Below are 19,162 nucleotides of genomic sequence, written 5' to 3' on the forward strand. Positions count from 1 at the left end.
TTGTCCAATAGAATTGAGCCAAATGTTAAAAGTACCTAATTTTGACTAGATTGGAAATGTGATTTGCCAGAGTATATACTGATCCCTCAATGCAAGAAGTGAAGTTATAGGTAACCAGGCAGAGGGCCTTCTCAGTAGTGGCACCCTCCTTATGGAATGCCCTCCCATCAGATGTTTAAGGAAATAAACAACTATCTCACTTTTAGAAGGCAGTCAGTATAGGGAAGTTTTTAATGTTTGATGTTTTATTGTGTTTTTAATATTCTGTTGGGAGCCGCCCAGAGTGGCTGGGGCAACTCAGTCTGTTGGGAGCCGCCCAGAGTGGCTGGGGCAACTCAGTCAGACAACAGCAGCAGCAGCAGCAACAACAACAACAATGATGTTGTAGCTCAGGACTCTACGCCCTCTTTTCCTCCGAAATATGCTTTTCTGCTTTAGAGTTTGGCTGTAAAATTTCATGGGCATTTAGTTTTCATGTTGGTCTTCTGATGATATAAGATTACGGCTCTTATTACTATGAACAGCACTCTCCAGAATAAGTGTTTGTCGGTGAGTAATACCTCTTTTTAGTGGAGCCAAGTGATAAAAAGAATATACAGAACAAACATGCAAATTGATTTTAAGGCTTGTGGTAGATTGACTTTTTATGTGAATTGGCACTGAATTTGTATTTCTATTATGTATGTTTTAAATGCCATCACTAGGTGTTGTTGCACACCATGCTGGGCGTAAATTAATGTTAGCAAGTAGATGTATTATCCTCAGATGGCTAACATCGCCAACTAAGCTTTCCTCTGAGTAGACCCACTGAAATTGAAGGTCCTAAGTTAGTCATTTCAGTAGATCTGCTCTGTGCAGGACTAATATTGGATACAACCCTGGTTGGGAATAAGCTTCCTTGAAGTGAGCAGTGTTTGCTTGAGAGTAAACATGCATAGCATCGGGCACTCCTGTCTGTTAATAGATTAAGACAACATGACTTTCCAAAGAACTATTTTACTTGCAGAAGAGCATTGGTAGGGAAAAGTGGCAGTCATGTTTACACAGAACAATCTAACATGAAGAACTTTGTGGTAAACATGTTAACTGTGTTTTGCTCCAAGGTTTTACTCCCATTAGCATAATGTCAAGATAAATGACCTATTGTAAGAACTATGCATTCCATTTTCTGTGTCCTCTGCAGCTGATACGTGCAGTTTTCATTAAATTGTCTTGTGTGTGAGTAATGGTGTAGGTCAGTCTTAATTAAATAGAAAGCAAATAATTTGTTGTGAGTCCCCTCCGAAATAGATATGCCATACTGTAGCTTTGCTGGCAATCACTTTATTTTCGTTTTCTGAACTTCAGGGGGAAGAGCCCGCCATTATGTAGCTAAAAACACAGCAGTCATGCAGAAGAGGGAAATATCTGTAGACTAAGGGGGACACTGAGGTATGCAAAAACATATAAAATCTGTTGCGGGGGGACCCTAAGAGGAGAAATCTCAAAATTAGCACTTGGGAACGAAATGACATGGATTTTTGAGTGGGGGGGGGGCAATGTTGAAATAAATTCGACTTCTTTATAATAGAATGTTTTTCGTTAAGTAGAATCTGATAAAATTGGGACATTTATATTGTTGTTCTGATCTTTCAAGGCTTGCATAATAAATTATTATGCATTTTTATTGTCTTATGCATCCTATAATTCAGGCACGTTCAACAGGTAGATCGTGATCTACCAGTAGATCACTGAACCTCTGTGGTAGATCACTGGCTCCCCCCAAAGAAGCTCTACAACTTTGTCTCCCCTTTAAAAAACTCAACATTTTTGCCATGCACTTCCCCAAAATGGGGCTTTCCCCCTCCCTAAAGAAAGCTAAACAACTTTGACCTGAACCCCCCAAAAGGGGGTAGATCACTGCCAGTTTTTAATGCTGTGAGTAGATCGCAGTCTCTTGGGAGTTGGCCACCCCTGCAGTAATTGCATAAAAGGAAGAATCATAGCATTTGTTCTCTATAAAAGTTGTGAACTGGTCATTAATAATGGGTGGGTTGGAGGAAAAAGGGGACATCTCATTTTGTAGGCTTCAGGTTTGTAAATCCATCATATTTATTGCCCCAGAGAGCAACTTTTCTGTATGCAAAAGTTACCTATAGAATTGCCAGTGCTCTTGCTTTGAAATACTTCCTTTCACCTGAAGTATTTTTTTAATTTGGAGCGGGAAATTGGATTTCTGCCCTTATAATTCCTCATACAGAAGCAGAAGTAAGTAGGGGAGAGGCAGCTGGCTGGAAGAGCAGGAGAGGTACTGATATTTGTTAACACCAAGCCCAGTGTTTCCCAAATTTGGATCTCCAACTATTTTTGGACTATAGTTCCTATCATCCCTAGCAGCTGGCAACCCAGGTTCGGGAAACGCTGACCAAGCCCCTTACACACCTTGCAAAAGCAGCTGCTCTTGTTTCTGGGAGGTATTTTCATCAGGACTGCCCCCCCCCCAGCCTGTAGCCTATCAGCCTGAGTGGTTGCAGCTGTTCAGTGTTCTCTCCCCAAACCAGCTCACCTGCACTGCGGTCTTTGGGTTAAGGCAAGGGCTCCTTTTATTGTTTTGTAGGCTTTGTGTGCAATGTTTATCTCCTCTGGAGGTGAGAGACTGGATGTGGTCTAGATGTGGGTGCGAGGCAGGAGGGAGTGTGGAATTTTTGTGAGTCACATCTGGCTTTTGTTTTTCTAAATGTCTCCTTGTGGATGTTCCCCCAGACAACGTCCTCTGCTGCATTTCTATGTCTTTGAGGTGGGTCAAAGATGTTTTGTGTTGGGGCCAGGGTCAAGGGCGGGATGGGAGTGGGACTGGTCTCCATTGGTGAGGAGGAGTCCATAGAACCCTTGCTCTTTCTGCTTCACCCACTGCATTTCAGAATCTGGGGATACGGGGCAGCCAACCCTTTGGGCTGGTGGTGCTGTTGCTAAATGCCTTGTCTGCCCAGAATAAAACACCACTCATCCATTGTCGGGGTTGGAGCCAGGCTTAGGTCAGCAAAATAAAACAAGTCATCTAAGGCCAATGAAGTTAACTCCTTATTCAAGGAAATAAACCACAGCTCAGACCTAGTGTTACACTCTGCAACCTTTTCCAGGTCTTGCCCCGATGAAGCAGTTGCAAGGACTGAAGGTCCTGGCCTTTTCAATGTCCACTAGGACTCCTGTTCAGGGTCTTTCCCACACTGTGATTATTATTTCCATCACACTGTCTCCATGTCCCTGCCCCATGTACGTTGAGGCCAATGGTAGGGCCATGGAGGTTCATGCTTGCCACAGGGTCATTGCCTGTACTTTGGGGCAAAGTTCCACCCTCCATTTTTTCCAATATGTACAGTTTAATGTTCAAGTTCCAATGATTTCAGTGGAACTGAAATTCTCTGAATTCTTCTGATTTGTGATTCATGGTTTTCTTTAGCAATTCAATCATGTGTTAAGCCTATTCTTTATATGAGTATCTCAAATAAAGTCTAACAGCACAGTGCATACTTTTCTTTTTTAGCAGTGCTCTGACATACATTGGATTTTACTGGTGTATAGTTGAGAACTACAGTATAAGCATTATATGAGAAGAAGTCGCCATTATGCATGGAGTTAATACAATTTTTTTGCATTTAACTCCTGTCTTGGCTCAGTGTGCTGCAGCTGTTCTCTGATTGTTCAAAATAAAAAAAATTCCTTCAGTAGCACCTTAAAGACCAACTAAGTTTTTATTTTGGTATGAGCTTTCGTGTGCCTGCACACTTCATCAGATACCATCTGATTGTTCAGATATTGTTGTGATTAAGTGGGGATTATACATATCATTTTTCTCATAGAAGATGCAGCTGGAAATCTTACAGAACAAGGCTATAGAATGATGATTCCGTTACATTTATTTTATGGTAAAACATAAAACAATTACTGGTTTCTGGAAAATAGTTTTCTTATGTCTGCATCCTAACTTCCCTTTTCAGGTGGTTTAAGGAGCATGTATGCTCGCTTAAAATGCTTTCAGAGTAGTTCACAGGTCAAAACAATACGGTCACAGTGAAATTTGCTTAATAATGATTTCACTGTGACCTTATTGTTTTGACCAATCATAGCAAGGTAGCTTAAAATAAAATACCAGCCTAAAAGCAGAGTTACCTTCTTAAATACCAAAAAGAAGAAAGAAACCGAAATAAAAGCTGTTCACCAGGCACTGATTACAAAATAATGGGAGTGCCAGATTCCCTGTAGAGGAAATGCAGAGATGATAATGGAGGGCATCATTGAAAAAGTCTTGTTTCCTGTCACAATCCAGCTTCCTTTGGAAGTCAGAGTGACCCAGAACAGAGCATTAGAGACCATTCTTAACACCCAGGTGGTTTCATGCAAGGAAAACTGGTCCTTAATGACTTAGGGTCAATATATGCACTTTGAATTGTGCATAGGAACAGATGGGAAGGCAGCACAACTTTTTGTGAACTGAAGAGATGTGTTCCATTTGTCTTATTCCAATTAATCAACTTACCGATGTGCCCTGCACTAATTGCATTTCTCCAGCAAGCAACACCATGTACTTTGAATTGTAGTACTTGAAATGAGATGCTATCGGTGCAGGAATAACTGCGCCTAGACTGTCTTTATTCAGGAGACTGTAACTGGTACGTTAGCATAAGCTTTTGAAAGGAAAGTTGAGCATAGAGGAGGTAGGTTTTATCCCTCCATATGCCTTTACAATACCCTTGGGCATCAACAACTCATTCAGCCACCTAAATACGACGGTGCTTTCAACAAGATTGGCAAAAAAATAGTCTCCAAATCAAAGTAGCTATAAATACAGGATATTTTATCCTTAAAATATTTTACAAACAGGACCCTACAGGCCTCTGAGGGTTCGTGTCATTCTGAAGTTAACACATTTTTGCCTTTGAAGCAAGCTTTCCAGTGGGATTGGGAAAAAGCAATTTGCCCAAGGCTATGCAGTGAACTTAATGAGTATTAAAGATTGAACAGCTAAATAAGATTATTCTGTGAGCCCCCAGGATAGATAAAATGGTTACTAAATATTTAGTAAATTTTAACGTGCACATAGTAACCAAAACCCAGTTATTTCCCAAGTGTACTTGTAGTTATAGACAGTGGTATTTTTCTAGCAAAATCGGTGCCGGAACCCCATGAACGCCTCCCTTGTTCTCTTATAATGCCAGTGGCACCCACCTGAGAGGTGCTAGAACAGAGTTCCAGTGAGTTCCAGCTGAAAAAAACAACCCTATTTATGCATAAGCCAGGTTATGTCACAACTCTTTTGTGTAGAGAGCTGGCTCTGGTAATCCATGTGTGTAGAACAAGGACCTCTTTCTGCTACCTTCGCTGTGAGATGCTGCCATTTTTACAGTAGGGCATTCTTGACTTTATGGAACATAGAACAATATTGAACCTTCTTGTTTTTGTGTTCACTTACCCTGAAGCTAGTAAGTTAGGCATCCCCAAACTTCAGCCCTCCAGATGTTTTGGACTACAATTCCCATCATCCCTAACCACTGGTCCTGTTAGCTAGGGATCATGGGAGTTGTAGGCCAAAACATCTGGAGGGTTGCAGTTTGGGGATGCCTGTAGTAAGTTTTCGATAGGGTGCTTCGAAAGGAGGACATCATAATCAAGCACAAAAGAATCACATGATATTTAGTAAAGAATTTGTAAAGAAATAACAGTCTTTGTGCTATGGCCTGCTTGTAGTTCACAAAATGTTATGAATTTATCCCAAGAAGAATGATTGGGCTTGGCATGAAATAGGATTTGGTTTTGTGTGCTTGAAGCTACCCTTTGTGGTTTTCTGCTATTGATTTCTATCTTCCTCTTTCTTTGTAGTTTACCAAGAAGTATGTTCTTCATTTCTGTAGCTGTACCATTAGTCTAAATAAACGAATTAGCTTTTCCCATGCTCTTGTTCATCTCGACATCATACAAATTTATAACTGGTCTGTTTTATCCAGTTAACCTATTTGGTTTAATTTATATTTTATTTTTAGAAAATGGTTTGACCAATTGAAAATATGAGCCTGATTAGTCTGGGCACCAGGTCTTTTAATTTTTTTTGTCTCAAATCAAAAACTAAAATACTGGCACCTGAGAACATCTTAAAGGCACTCTTGTCTCACAAAGGTGTTAAAGTACTTGAAAAATCATTTACATCTAGTGTGTAGCTATGCAAAATGGCCTAACAGTCATCAGAAGTCCAAGTTGCTGCTTCTGGCACTCAGTATAATGTTAGAATGTGATAAACACACTCATCTCCTTGTGATCAATTGTCCATTACAGCTGAAGATCACCTGCTATTGATTTCAGTTAAAAAGAAAAACCATAAGGGGGAAATGTGTTTGATGCCAGAGGATCGAAGTAGTGGAGAAAACAGATGCTTATAAATAGTGTTTCCTCAAGCTGATGTATGTATTTTTATTGCAGGAAAAGGCATTTTTTATAGACTTGTGTCTAGATTGTTTTGGAAATAACTTTATCCTGCCCTATGTCCAGCATCTTAAAATGGTCTTTGTTTTTTTGTTTTTTTAAAAAAATGAGTCTTAGGAAGACTGAAAACAGACTTCATTGATATGGTATGAACCAAAATGCTCATTTTTTATTTTATTTTTATAAAAAGCTGCACAATTGCTACTAATTGGCACTTCACTATTTGGTTTCCTTTCACACTTTATCATTTTGAGCAAATTTCATCAATTTAACTGAAATTGTGATGCAGACATGACGGTGTAAAAAAAACATAAAACTGTTCCGCTAGGTCAGTCACACACACTCCTGTGTTCCAGCAAAACATATCATGGGTATGCTTAAGGTTACTAAGAGATGGTATGGCTTCATTAGGTTTGTAAGATATTCAAGTCCGTATTTCAATCTTCCCTGTAAAATGGAAGGTAAAGCTACCTATACTATTTTGTTTTTTGAAGCTCCGCCCCTCAAGGATTATAAGATCATTTTTTCTTAGTGGTTTATTGTAAAGGAAGTTTCTTAACTTATGTGTAAAGGAGGTTTATCATAACTTGGTTTTATGTGATTTTTTATATATATAAAAGAAAAGAAAATCACATTTCTGGGTAGAGTTAGGACTGGGAACTCCTCCTTTCACAGTTTTGTCTCCCCATCTCAATCCAGCTGTTACTTGTGTCGGGAAGGAAGCTGCTGTGAGGGAGGCTGACATTCAGGGTAGATGGAAGTTGTGGCGTAGGAGTGAAGGGTGCTGGCAGATAACCAGGAAATAGAATTAAGATAATTGTAGAGTTGGAAGGGACCTTGAGGATCATCTTCTAGCCCAACCTCCTGCAATGCAGGAAAATCAGCTGTCCCATATGGGGATTGAACCTGCAATCTTGGCGTTATCAGCACCATGCGCTCTAACCAACTGAGCTATCCACTGCGGAACATCATGAAAAAGTTAAAAATGAGGATGGATGGGCAATATTCTCTTGGGGGAGTGGAGAAACTGGAGTTGCCAATTCTATGGTTTTCCTTTCAACAATTAGAAAAGGGTGACGTTACCCCACATGGGATTGTTAAGAATTACCTTCTTCCCTATGGAGCATACTGGGAGGTATTTTACTAGTTTGATATGAATTGCGACCAACACTTCAATATACTGTTGTAATTTCTGTGGTCAGTTTTAGCATTTCTGGGGTGTTGCATACTTTTTCTGAGCCCATCATGCTGTTAGTAGTGATGGTGGTGATTGTTTCTGCTTGGGAGCTCAGAATGTTGAATGTGTAGTCAGTAAAGCTTTATTAATATGTGCACATAAGTAAATGTGAATTGTTCAATAAAACAGTTTCTGTGCTGTCACTTCAAGAGTTTACGGCCTACTTAGCCTTACATTTTAATCTAATAAACTCACTGTCTCAGCAGAACATTTTTTTTCAGACTGTTCAACAGAATATGTTCTCTTCTATTAGCTGTAGAAGTATTAAGGTAACAGGGTAGTTGTTTTGAGGCCCAGTACTCAAATCTCTGAACTGAATATGAGGAAGTGTTGAATGGTGACAAGAGGTATCCGCGTTAAATGTATCATTCTTATTTATTATTTTAAATATGTATACCGACCTATAACCCCCGGATCTCAGGGAGATTCACCACATAAAATCACAATACTGTATGAAAAACAGAAAATACATACCGTAATAAAAACAAAGACAACTCAATAATCTCCCCTTTCATAACACATTTGAAAAGGGCATGAGATGTCAATCAGTCAATGGCCTGGTTTTTGCCTGGCGCCTAAAAGTATATAATGAAGGTGCTAGCTGAACCTCCCTGGGGAGAGCAGGGGAGGCCCGTTATTGTGTGGCCACCCTCCAGACCTCTCATGAAGAAGGGCCTCAGAAGATGATCTCAGGGTCCTTGTAGATCAGGCATCCCCAAACTTCGGCCCTCCAGATGTTTTGGACTACAATTCCCATCTTCCCCGACCACTGGTCCTGTTAGCTAAGGATCATGGGAGTTGTAGGCCAAAACATCTGGAGGGCTGCAGTTTGGAGATGCCTGTTGTAGATTCACTGCGGCTTGAGATCACTTATCTGGAAGTGCACTCAATCAAAATTTGTGGAATTTTGATGTAATTTATTTGGGATGTGATTTGCTTCCCTGTTGACCCTCTGCTAGACCTGAGTTAACAAAGGGGGATGCCTGTATAGAAGTTTGTTTCCATGCACACCACCAGCATGGAATTAACTGGGTCATTATAAGGCTCCTCAAGTCCATCTGGAGTCTGTAGTCAGACCACACAAAGGAGAGAAGACTGAAGTGAACAGGCAGGCAAAAATACAACAACACTGGTCTGGTGATTGGTGCAGGTCATTAAAAATATGCAAAAGGGTCTGTTCTGAAGTGTAACGATATCTGTTGCACAAAGACTGAAGAGTAGAAGATTCATATGGTGTAGTGTTGGTCTTCTTGGAAGAGTCATTGGTGCTGGAGTGCCTTTGTGACCAAAGGGTGGAATTATTATTAATAGACTGGAAATATTATTAATAGACTATCAATCATGTGCATGGGGCATTACAAATTAGCAGCAAGAAGACAAGCCCCTGAAAAAAGAGAGCAAAGGAAACTTAAATTATCATATTCAGCCCAGGAGTTGGGCTGGTGGAAGTGAAATTAAGCAGGGAAAGACCATGCATTCAGATTACTTATATGTATTTAATTTCAGTAGGGGCCGAGGACTAGGGCCTTGTCCCAAGAACTCCATGGAAAATGTGAGGTTTGGGAAGAGAAAGGAAGGAAGGAAGGAAGGAAGGAAGGAAGGAAGGAAGGAAGGAAGGTGCTATCATGAAGGTTTCTTCACGTTCTCAACCTCCGTGATCACCAAAGTGGAGAAGATGTGGAATTGTTCAGTTCCTTCTAATAAACTAGCCTTCCTCCCCTTTTACCCAGGTACCCTCTCGGGAGCTAGAGAAAGTTGGGAATATGATTCTGGAGCTAGAGACCTTCAGAGCCCTGACTTGCACAGTCGTTCAACTCTGCAGAAGTTCTTGGACTATGGAGGCAATGTCATGAATCAACAAGTTGCAATGCAGAGACTTCTTACACAAGCTTCCAATTTTAGTAATTCAGTTGGAGGAAGTTACCTGGAACTTGCCAACACTGTGAGTACACATTTAGTTCACTGAAAAGTCTTGATTTTTTTGTGTTTTTCCCTCCCCCCAACTCAGATAGTAATTAATACTTTAAATCATAGTCCATAGGAAAACACCAGGTAGCTGTTTTCATCTGAGAGAACATCATTAAATTTTTATTTTTGTAAATAATCAGTCCCCAGCGCTTGCTTTGTTATTGAGAATTGGTATTCGAAAACATCTTGTTTCCATAACATATTTGGTTGTGTTTCTATGATTTATTCAAATTTGACTACGTACTAAAATAACTAGCATGTAAAATCCGTTTAGAAATTTAAATTGGCACATGTGCAAGTTAAGTCTTTATGCCAGAATCGTACAGAAGGAAAAATCAGTCTATTATTTATTGTTTTTGTTTTTGTTTTCTTGAAACTGCATTCTGAAGATTCATTGGGGTACAAACGCAATACACTCTCACTACAGAGAAAACTCATATGCATTCTCAGTTCCGTTTAAGGAAAGCCTAAGAGGAGTTGTTGTGGCTATCAGCTGAGCAGATCGAGCTTTTGGAATCTTGCTCCTCAGTTTGTACAGACTGTAAAAATGAAAGAATGGATATGTATTCCTTGCCAGGCAATGGATTGGAAAGTAATGGTATATGGAAAAAAGTGAGTTAAGTAGTACTATGAAGGCATTGCCAAAAAGGTAACTGCTGCTTTTTTGATGAGGGTTTGTTGCGAAGCCAAACTTCCGCAGCTGGTTTTAGATGACCAGGGCTTGGCGAGGGAGTTGCTGATGCCACAACTTCAGGTGTGCTCCATCCTTCCATGGGCTGAGAGGAAGCCAACCCCATTGTGCTCCCTACCTGCTGTTTAGCTACTATGGACTGGGGGAAGGTGCCATATCCCTTGGTGTGGTGTGCCTTATTGTGGAAATTTGGAAGTACTGTAGTGTGCTTTAGACTACAGACTTGGTTTTTGAGATAGGTTACCGTAATCTAGTAGTACCTAGAGGGATGATTTCATGTACACCAAGGATGGCTAATCTACCGTGCTTAAGACATTGCTGAGCTATACCACCCAACATTCATGACCACTTGATATGCTAGCTGAAGCTGGGAACCCTACAACATGTTAGCCACTCCTGATTTACACCTACTCCTCTCCACCTTCTCTGTGCTAGTCTGATATATATTATGATCTCTCTAACATTTGGATTTGTGTTTGGTTTATTTACAGCACATGTTTTTCCACAATTTTTGTAGGATGCACCCATCTTTTCCCTGTCTTCCTCAAGTCCTAATACCTTAAACATTCTCATTTGCTTTGCTGCTATTGATTCATGCATGTTTAATTTTTTGTTAGTTGCATTACTTGGGAGCCGCCCAGAGTGGCTGGGGCAACCCAGTCACATGGGTGGCATATTGATGATGATGATGATATTTTACTGTTTGTTTGTTTTTTACATAAGGAGCTTTTAGTACAGGAGTGTCCATTAGTCATGACTAGGTCCCATTCCATTGTCTAAATGAGGCTCAGCTAGATTGTGCTCATTGGTAACTTTCTCAAAAGGAATTTGCAATGTGATAGAGCAGGAGGATCTGTGAGAGTTTTTATGTGTGCTGGACAGAGGGAAGGAGAAGGGGTGGCCAAATGCATGAATTCAGGAGTGCATATAGGAAAGAGTCAGGATGTGCACACAGACAACAAGAGAGAGGTGGAATACACAACAGTCCTGCATGAGTAAAAATCTGCAAAGTAAGAGTGTCTAATTCCATATGTATTCAACGTTGAGAACATGTGACTGAGCAAGAGAGTTTGTGCAGATGTAAGAGAGAGAGAATGCACATGAAAGTATGCGCCTGAAGGTGTGACAGAAAAGAAAGTTACCATGGGTATGTGCATATGTGAGTGAGAAGGTGCCTGAGGGTGTGTTTGTGAGTGCATGCACGCATGCTTGTAGCTGCGTAAGAGTGTGACAGCAAGAGAGTGTTGGCATACATCTGCTGGATGAAGAGAGGCCAGGTGAACAAGAACGTGTGTATGTACACATACAGGTGGGCGAAGCCGCAAAAAGTCCCACAAGAAAGTGTGCTGCATTTGATAGTATGAATGAGAAACAAGAGTGCCTGCGTGCAAATTTTTCCAGACTTTTGATGGACTATAGCGCTATTGCCGGTGTTTATTTTAGTTGGCTGCTAGTAAGTACCTGCCTTGTTCATAGTACTTGTAGGATGTATCTCAATTTGTTTTAAAGGGTAAGAGCCCATGGAATTGCATGTGCAGCGAAGAGCGGATAAGAAATGTTTCAAATAAATAAATGTGCTTGCCAATGAGACCGAGGTTGTGTGTCCATTTTTCTGTATGACTTCTTACGGACGCTAGAGTGTGTGCTTTACGTGCAAGAGAACGCAGACGCTCACTCATGTGAGTTTTTTGTAAGGGAGGAGGGGTGAATATATATATAAAACAACACGCATGTATGTGTGAGAGAGAGATGTGTGTGTGAGAGGAAGCATGGGTGGACCTGCCTTTGAAATGAAGTTTCCCTTTATGTAAAGAAACAAACAAAACTAGATGCTGCTAGGAGTTGGAGAGGCAAAGGTCTGCTACATGTCGCTAGGGGTGCAGACTCCAACATGCCATCTTTTGAGGGGCAAAGGTCTGAAGTGGGGAGCCTTTTGTGCAGTTTGGACCATGAATATGCCATTCATTCCCAGAACCACGTATCCACTGGCCACACGACACCTTCCAATACAGAATTAGCTTGGAGAGCGGGGCACATATATCCCTCTCCTTCCAGTTTGATTTCTGCATCAGCAGGCAGAATTCACACCTCATTGGCCCCCAAGACTTTAGTTTCCAATCCTCCTTCACATGCTAGCATAGCTACTGAGGTTCAGTGATCTGACTAGATCTCCTTAAATTTTATAATCCAAGCCACAAGTGTCTTTAATGGGAGCTGTAGTCGAACAACATTTGGAGAGTCGCATTTTTGTTTGTTTGTCGGTGTTTACACATCTCTTCTGAAACTAAAAGTTCTTGATGTTAAACAAGCTTTAAAATACAGCAACTAAATAATAATGAAATATGATGCAGCAATGTAGCATGGAACTCAGAATTAAAAGAGGGCTAAAATGGATTAACAGGCTAAAAACAGAATTAAAACTCCTGGAACAACGTTCTCACATAATGATAAAAAATACTTAGTAGCCATACACCAGCACCATTGGGGTGGGGGGTGGGGGTCACCCAGAGATGGTGTCTGGGGGAAGGTGACACTAAAGCTGTGAAGTACCTTTAAGAACAAAATAAGCAAAATTAGGCTTGGAAACAAGTCTACAAGAACCATGTTTTCTCTTCCTACGTTGTCATTTGGGAATCTGTTTTTGCAGATAGTAGTTAACCCCGAGCAAAGATAGCTTTTCTAGGAGTGCCCTTCCCATCTTTATTCTCAGACTGCCGCCATCCCAACACTATTGAGAAATGGAAGTTCATCTTGCCTGCAAATTCCTATACAGTACAGTATTCAGTGGTGCCAGGGTGGGCCTCTTTTACAGTTAACTGTGTTTTCTCTTTGTCACATTGAAACTCAGAATGCCTACTATTTATAACCGGTCTAACTTGGATTGGATTGTGATTGATTACTTCAGTTTGTACAAGTAGCTTTTATCCGCACTAAAAACAGAAATCAAGACTTATCACTGCGGGTTAAATTTATTTCAAGCTGCAATGCAAATTGATTTTGGATGGCTGCCCAAAAGAACATTAATGGTCTCCTCACACTGAAATAATGGGTTACCATTTGTCTATTTAAGGCATATGTAGTGCCCTGAACGGAAATCCAAACACTGTAGATGTGGATCAGATATTGCTTATATGTAACTAGCAACAAGACAAACCTTACCAGGCCCCACAATGTTTTACTAGCTTGCCTGCCTTCACATGGTGAGTACCTGTATGTGATAAGACAGCTATGTGTGTGTGTGTTTGTGCGTGAGTGAAATCTGGCAAGCTTGAATCAGTGAGACCTGAGTTTGAATCCCTAATTAGTCATAAATGCTGACTTTGTACCAGTCACATCTCATACCATTGCCTACCTTTCAAGATTTTTGCAAGACTACATGAAATGATTTAATGTGTGGTTCCCTGATCTCCTTGAATAGGATGGAAATCGGATAGATCAAAAACTTCTTGTCCAGTGTGTATTATTACAATATTGCAATAAAAAGTGTTTCGTGATTGCAATCAAAATATTTTTACAGGTTTAAGTCATTCTGCTCCTTTGAATTACTTTCAGACCTTCCAAGAGTCCCTATTTTCCTGATTTCGAGAAGCCGTCCTGGTTTCTGATTTGATCCCAGAATGTCCCGCTTTTCCTTAGGATGTGCCTATTTCCTTAGGATGTTGGAGGGTATGGAGTTATCTGACCCCCGAACCGTCTGAAGGCAATCCTGAATAGGGAAGTTTTTTAAATGTTTAATGTTTTATTACATTTTTATATGTGTTGGAAACTGCTCAGAGTGTTTGGGGAAACCCAGTAAGATGGGGGGGGGGTATCAAGGCAAATCTAAAAAATTGTAGTATGAACACGGACAACTGGGAAACACTGGCCTGTGAGCGCTCCAGTTGGAGAACAGCCTTTACCAAAGGTGTCATGGGCTTTGAAGACACTCAAACTCAGGAAGCAAGGGAGAAACATGCTAAGAGGAAGGCACACTTGGCAAATCCACACCGTGATCAACTCCCGCCTGGAAACCAATGTCCATAGCTGCCAAGTTTTCCCTTTTCTCGCGAGGAAGCCTATTCAGCATAAGGGAAAATCCCTTTAAAAAGGGATAACTTGGCAGCTATGCAATGTCCCCACTGTGGAAGGACAAGTGGATCCAGAATTGGCCCCCATAGTCACTTACGGACTCATTGTTAAAACTGTGTTAATGGAAGACAATCTTACTTGGCTACGAGTGATCGCCAAAGAAGAAGAAGAAGAAATAGTAAAATTATCATTATGGAATGGGACGTCTCTCTTTTCATTCGATAAATATTGGAGGGTATGTACTTTTAATCCTCTAGTGCTTTTATTTTTTGGCTCGATTATAGTTCATTTTCATTTCCCATTCTGTTTAGGTAAACATCCAATCAGTGTATTTCTCTGAGTGGCTGGCAGGGGGCATTCTTAGACAGTTAAGCTTTTTCCTATGTTATCTTGTTAATTCCTTCTAGTGTAAAGAATCAAGAAACATAGTTTGTACCTGCAGCAAGTAATTGAAATCACCACAAAGTAACAGTTGGCATGTTAAATGCCCAGCAAATGCAGGTATTGCTGGGTTTTAATAATCTTTTAAAACATACAAATATGGAATTTTATTTTATGTCCAGCACGTGGCCTAATATTTCTCTAGTCATCAGTTATTTCACTCTCCTATTTCCAAATGGCGTTGTTTAAATTTCAGAACTAAAAACTGGCACCAGCAGGTGTCAGCCATTAGTTGAGGGGCAAACAAATGGATCTCTTTCAAATCAGAACTAGTGAAGGCGGTGAAGGTCCTGTGTGGGTGCCTGGAGGCGGTTGGAGGATGGATGGCGGCTAACAGATTGAGGTTGAATCCTGAAAAGACAGAAGTACTATTTGTGGGGGACAGGAGGTGGGCAGGTGTGGAGGACTCCCTGGTCCTGAATGGGGTAACTGTGCCCCTGAAGAAACAGGTGCGCAGCCTGGGAGTCATTCTGGACTCACAGCTGTCCATGGAGGCGCAGGTCAATTCTGTGTCCTAGGCAGCTCTCTATCAGCTCCATCTGGTACGCAGGCTGAGACCCTACCTGCCTGCAGACTGTCTCGCCAGAGTGGTTCATACTCTAGTTATCTCCCGCTTGGTCTACTGCAGTACGCTCTATGTGGGGCTACCTTTGAAGGTGACCCGGGAACTACAACTAATCCAGAATGCGGCAGCTAGACTAGTGACTGGGAGCGGCTGCTAAGACCATATAACACTGGTCTTGAATGATCTACATTGGCTCCCAGTACGTTTCCGAGTACAGTTCAAAGTGTTGGTGCTGACCTGTAAAGCCCAGTATACCTGAAGGAGCGTCTCCACCCCCATCATTCTGCCCGGACACTGAGGTCTAGTACCGAGGGCCTTCTGGTGGTTCCCTCATTGCGAGAAGCCAAGTTGCAGGGAACCAGAGCAGAGGGCCTTCTCGGTGGTGGCGCCCGCCCTGTGGAACGCCCTCCCACCAGATGTCAAAGAGAAAAACAACTACCAGATCTTTCGAGGACATCTGAAGGCAGCCCTGTTTAGGGAGGCTTTTAATGTTTAATAATTTTTCCCTCCTCATTTTTCTGTTGGAAGCTGCCCAGAGTGGGAAACCCAGCCAGATGGGTGGGGTATAAATAAGTTGTTGTTGTTGTTGTTGTTGTTATCTAAGGAACATGCTCCGTTATGGATGTTCTTCAGAAAGCAACCATAACTTATTAAGTTGTAGTACACTTGCTCTGTTGGGAGGAGATGGGAGCTAGAATATCATCAGTACCGCAGTGCCAATATTTTGGAACATATAGTTCGACTTTATTTGCACCATTAACATTTTAAAATGCTGCAGGGCTCTTCCTATGAAGGTATTTGTCTTGCTCTGTTGCAGTGCTCTAGACCTCGTGTGTGCAGGAACTTCTATACATTGAATGAAAGGAGAAGTTTTGCTTACGCATTTTGCTTCACCCATACATAGAGCTGTGGCCTTAGCTGAGATGAGTAGCAGCTCATTTGTCAGGAAGCTTTAAGCTCTGTGGTGGCTGCTGACCACTGGACTGGGATTTCTCATCCTGTTGCTGCTATTAAGGCTGTGACTTTCTGATCTCAATGCAACTTTATCCTGAATAATCATGCATAGGATTATATATTTATGCAATTTAATACGTTTATTATCCTATCCTTTAATACTGGTCAGCTCACAAAATAATGAAAATAGAATCCCTCTCTCAAAATTTTAAAACAAAATTTACAACCAATTTGCACAGTATTTTTAGGCATAGCTATTCCTGTCTACTGGAAACTGAAGGTCACCTATTACTCAAGGTGGGATTTGTGTTCTCCTTGATAAGAAATAGGTAAGAAATGTGCAGAAGTCTGCTGCCTTTTGCTTTGAAGAAGTGAATTATGAGCACATCTAGGTCGTTGTCTTCCCTGCTCCCATCTTACCCTTGTTCAGCTTATATATTTGTAAATAAAATGATATTATAAATCTCTAGTTACAGTCTCCTTCTAAAAAAAAAGTGCCTTCAAAACTTCATATGACTTAGAGTTGTGAGAAGCATGAATATCTTGGTGATATAAGTATTTATCTTTTTGACTCTTCTACATGTACAAAAAGCACTTGTTTTTGTTTTCCATACAAACATATTTCTTGTATACAAAAATATACAGCCTGTTCAGTCCACCAGTCTCTTCTTGTGTATGATTTAATACAGTGTTTCCTTTAAAATGGCATGTGACTTATTTCTGGAATCTTGCTTAATGGACTGTTTCATCACTGGCGGGGGGGGGGGGGGCATATTGCTTGACATCTGATTTGAATTTGCTTCCCTTGAATTTCCTGTGAAAGACCAATTGGGATTCTTTTACTCTGGGGGGGGGGGGGAATAAAAATTGAACAGTCCACAGACAGTGCTTTTATAAAGGAATAATTAGTAAGCAGGCTGTGTGTGCTTGTGCCAGGATCTAATTTTCTCTGGTCTTTGCATTGTCCATCGTACTGGAGTTTGCATGGATCATTTACATAAAAATCTAATGCCAAGCCTGAAATGCATTTGAAGACTTGGTTCTTAATTGTTTGTGCCTCTGCATTCAAAATGCCTTTAACAGTGTAAATTTTCAAAAAGAGTGTTTAGTGAAAAATACTCCACTAGTTCTGTAAAGACTGAAATGCAATAGTAGGTCGGAAGCTGGTTGTCTTAAAAGAAAAAAAAGGGGAGCCTGCTTATTAAAGGAAAATTGGTGTGGTGGTGATGGGGCGTATTTATACAAAATCAATGGGTTTAAATGCTGCAAAAAATTACACAAGTTTGTCCAACACAGAATTGCCTAATATACATATTTTACACACAAAACAAGAAAGTTGCCTGAAAAATTCTGTTTTAAGTGTTTTATTTCAAAATATTTATACAGTATACTGCTTGATTGTAAAAACCTCAAAGTGGAATGACTCTTTTACATGTCTTCTTCTTCTTCTTTTTTTAAAGTGTCCATCACTAGAAAGAATGACGGACACTGGTTGTTGATGTATGATCGTTCAGTGTACATGAAATCATTTTTGCTGCGTGTTTCATAATACCCAGTTTATCCCAGGGCATCTCCCAGAAACCAGCCTATAGTAAAGCGGCCTTTGCATGCTTCATGTGTTTTAGTGTTCTAATGTGTCATAAATGTTTTATTCAATATATTCTTATAGCTTTCCTGTTCTGTGAGCATTCACTACGAGGCTGCTCTCCCTTCTCCATCATGCTCAGAAGACAGGCAATCCTTTTCTCTCTCTTCAAATGAGTGAGAACTTCTGAAGTGTATCTTCTCAGAGACTGGTGCTTAATAACCTAGCATGCAGCTGTATGTGCAGGTATGCATGGGCACCATAGATTCGAGAGTTGTGTTTTCTTTGAGGGAGAATTGTGCAGCAGTCATATTGCCTTGGCAAGCAAGAATATGTCTTGACATGCGGGTATTCCAAGCTGCCATTTATTTCGTGTTTGGAAATCTGGCTACAGAAGAGGGAGAGGTGAGGGGGCATGGTTCCCCTCAATTGACTTGGCTAGGACAAGCAGCTGTTTGGTTCTTCCACTCTCAGAAGGTGCCTCTTTCAACGGCCATTTCACCTGGTCATTAAACTTTTAGCTAACCGTATTAAGAATTAGTGCCTGAATTTGCCAGCCATCCTATTCCCTCCTTGTCTCTTTTATTCTTTAGTCTGCCTATAAGATTCTGAGCCTGCAGGTAGAGACTGTATTGCTTTTTAAAGGTTATGCAATGCCCAGAGAATGTTCAAGCACTAGAAAAATAAGTGTGTAGTTTTTATTCTGATGTGGAGATGATTTCTGAAAAACGTTACTCCAGCCTTGGGAGTATGTTTATAGCAATAATGTGATGTTTGGATGGCGATTACTTTGCGGTGCCATTTTTAGGAACTTTAAAAAAAAAAACACCACATTATCTTTTTCTCTGTAGTCTGAGTGCTTTCATTCTGTACCACAGTTGCCGTCAGGGTGTGCGTGTGTGTTAAAATAAAAAAGGCAAACTGAATTTAATTTTTCATTCTTTTAAAATGCAGCTGTTTAGAGACTGCCTTGCTGCTGGCCTTGACATCTTGGGAGCACACTGTTTTAAAAAGTGGAATTAAGTAGGAATTGAATACTGTATTGCACCATTGGCATTGAGCTGAGACCAGTGTTAAATACCCCCCCCCCCCCCCAAGCATCTGGAAAAAACATTTCTGCATTGAAACTGTTTCTCACTGCTTTAAACAATAAATAACATTTTAAACAGCTGTGTGACAATGAACAATGAATCTTTAGCA

General features: G+C 40.7%; 1 protein-coding gene across 1 annotated transcript in view; it reads left to right on the forward strand.

Moving 5' to 3' along the window:
• The window catches only part of MCC (MCC regulator of Wnt signaling pathway), a 203,847-nt gene that overhangs the window by 23,826 nt on the left and 160,859 nt on the right, over nucleotides 1-19,162 (forward strand). The window contains exon 3 of the mRNA XM_035099855.3: nucleotides 9,421-9,632. Coding sequence (XP_034955746.2) covers nucleotides 9,421-9,632 — 212 coding nt within the window. The remainder of the gene's footprint in view (nucleotides 1-9,420; nucleotides 9,633-19,162) is intronic.

The sequence above is a fragment of the Zootoca vivipara genome, chromosome 10 (genome assembly GCF_965207765.1).
Source record: "Zootoca vivipara chromosome 10, rZooViv2.hap1.1, whole genome shotgun sequence".
Classification (NCBI taxonomy): Eukaryota; Metazoa; Chordata; class Lepidosauria; order Squamata; family Lacertidae; genus Zootoca; species Zootoca vivipara.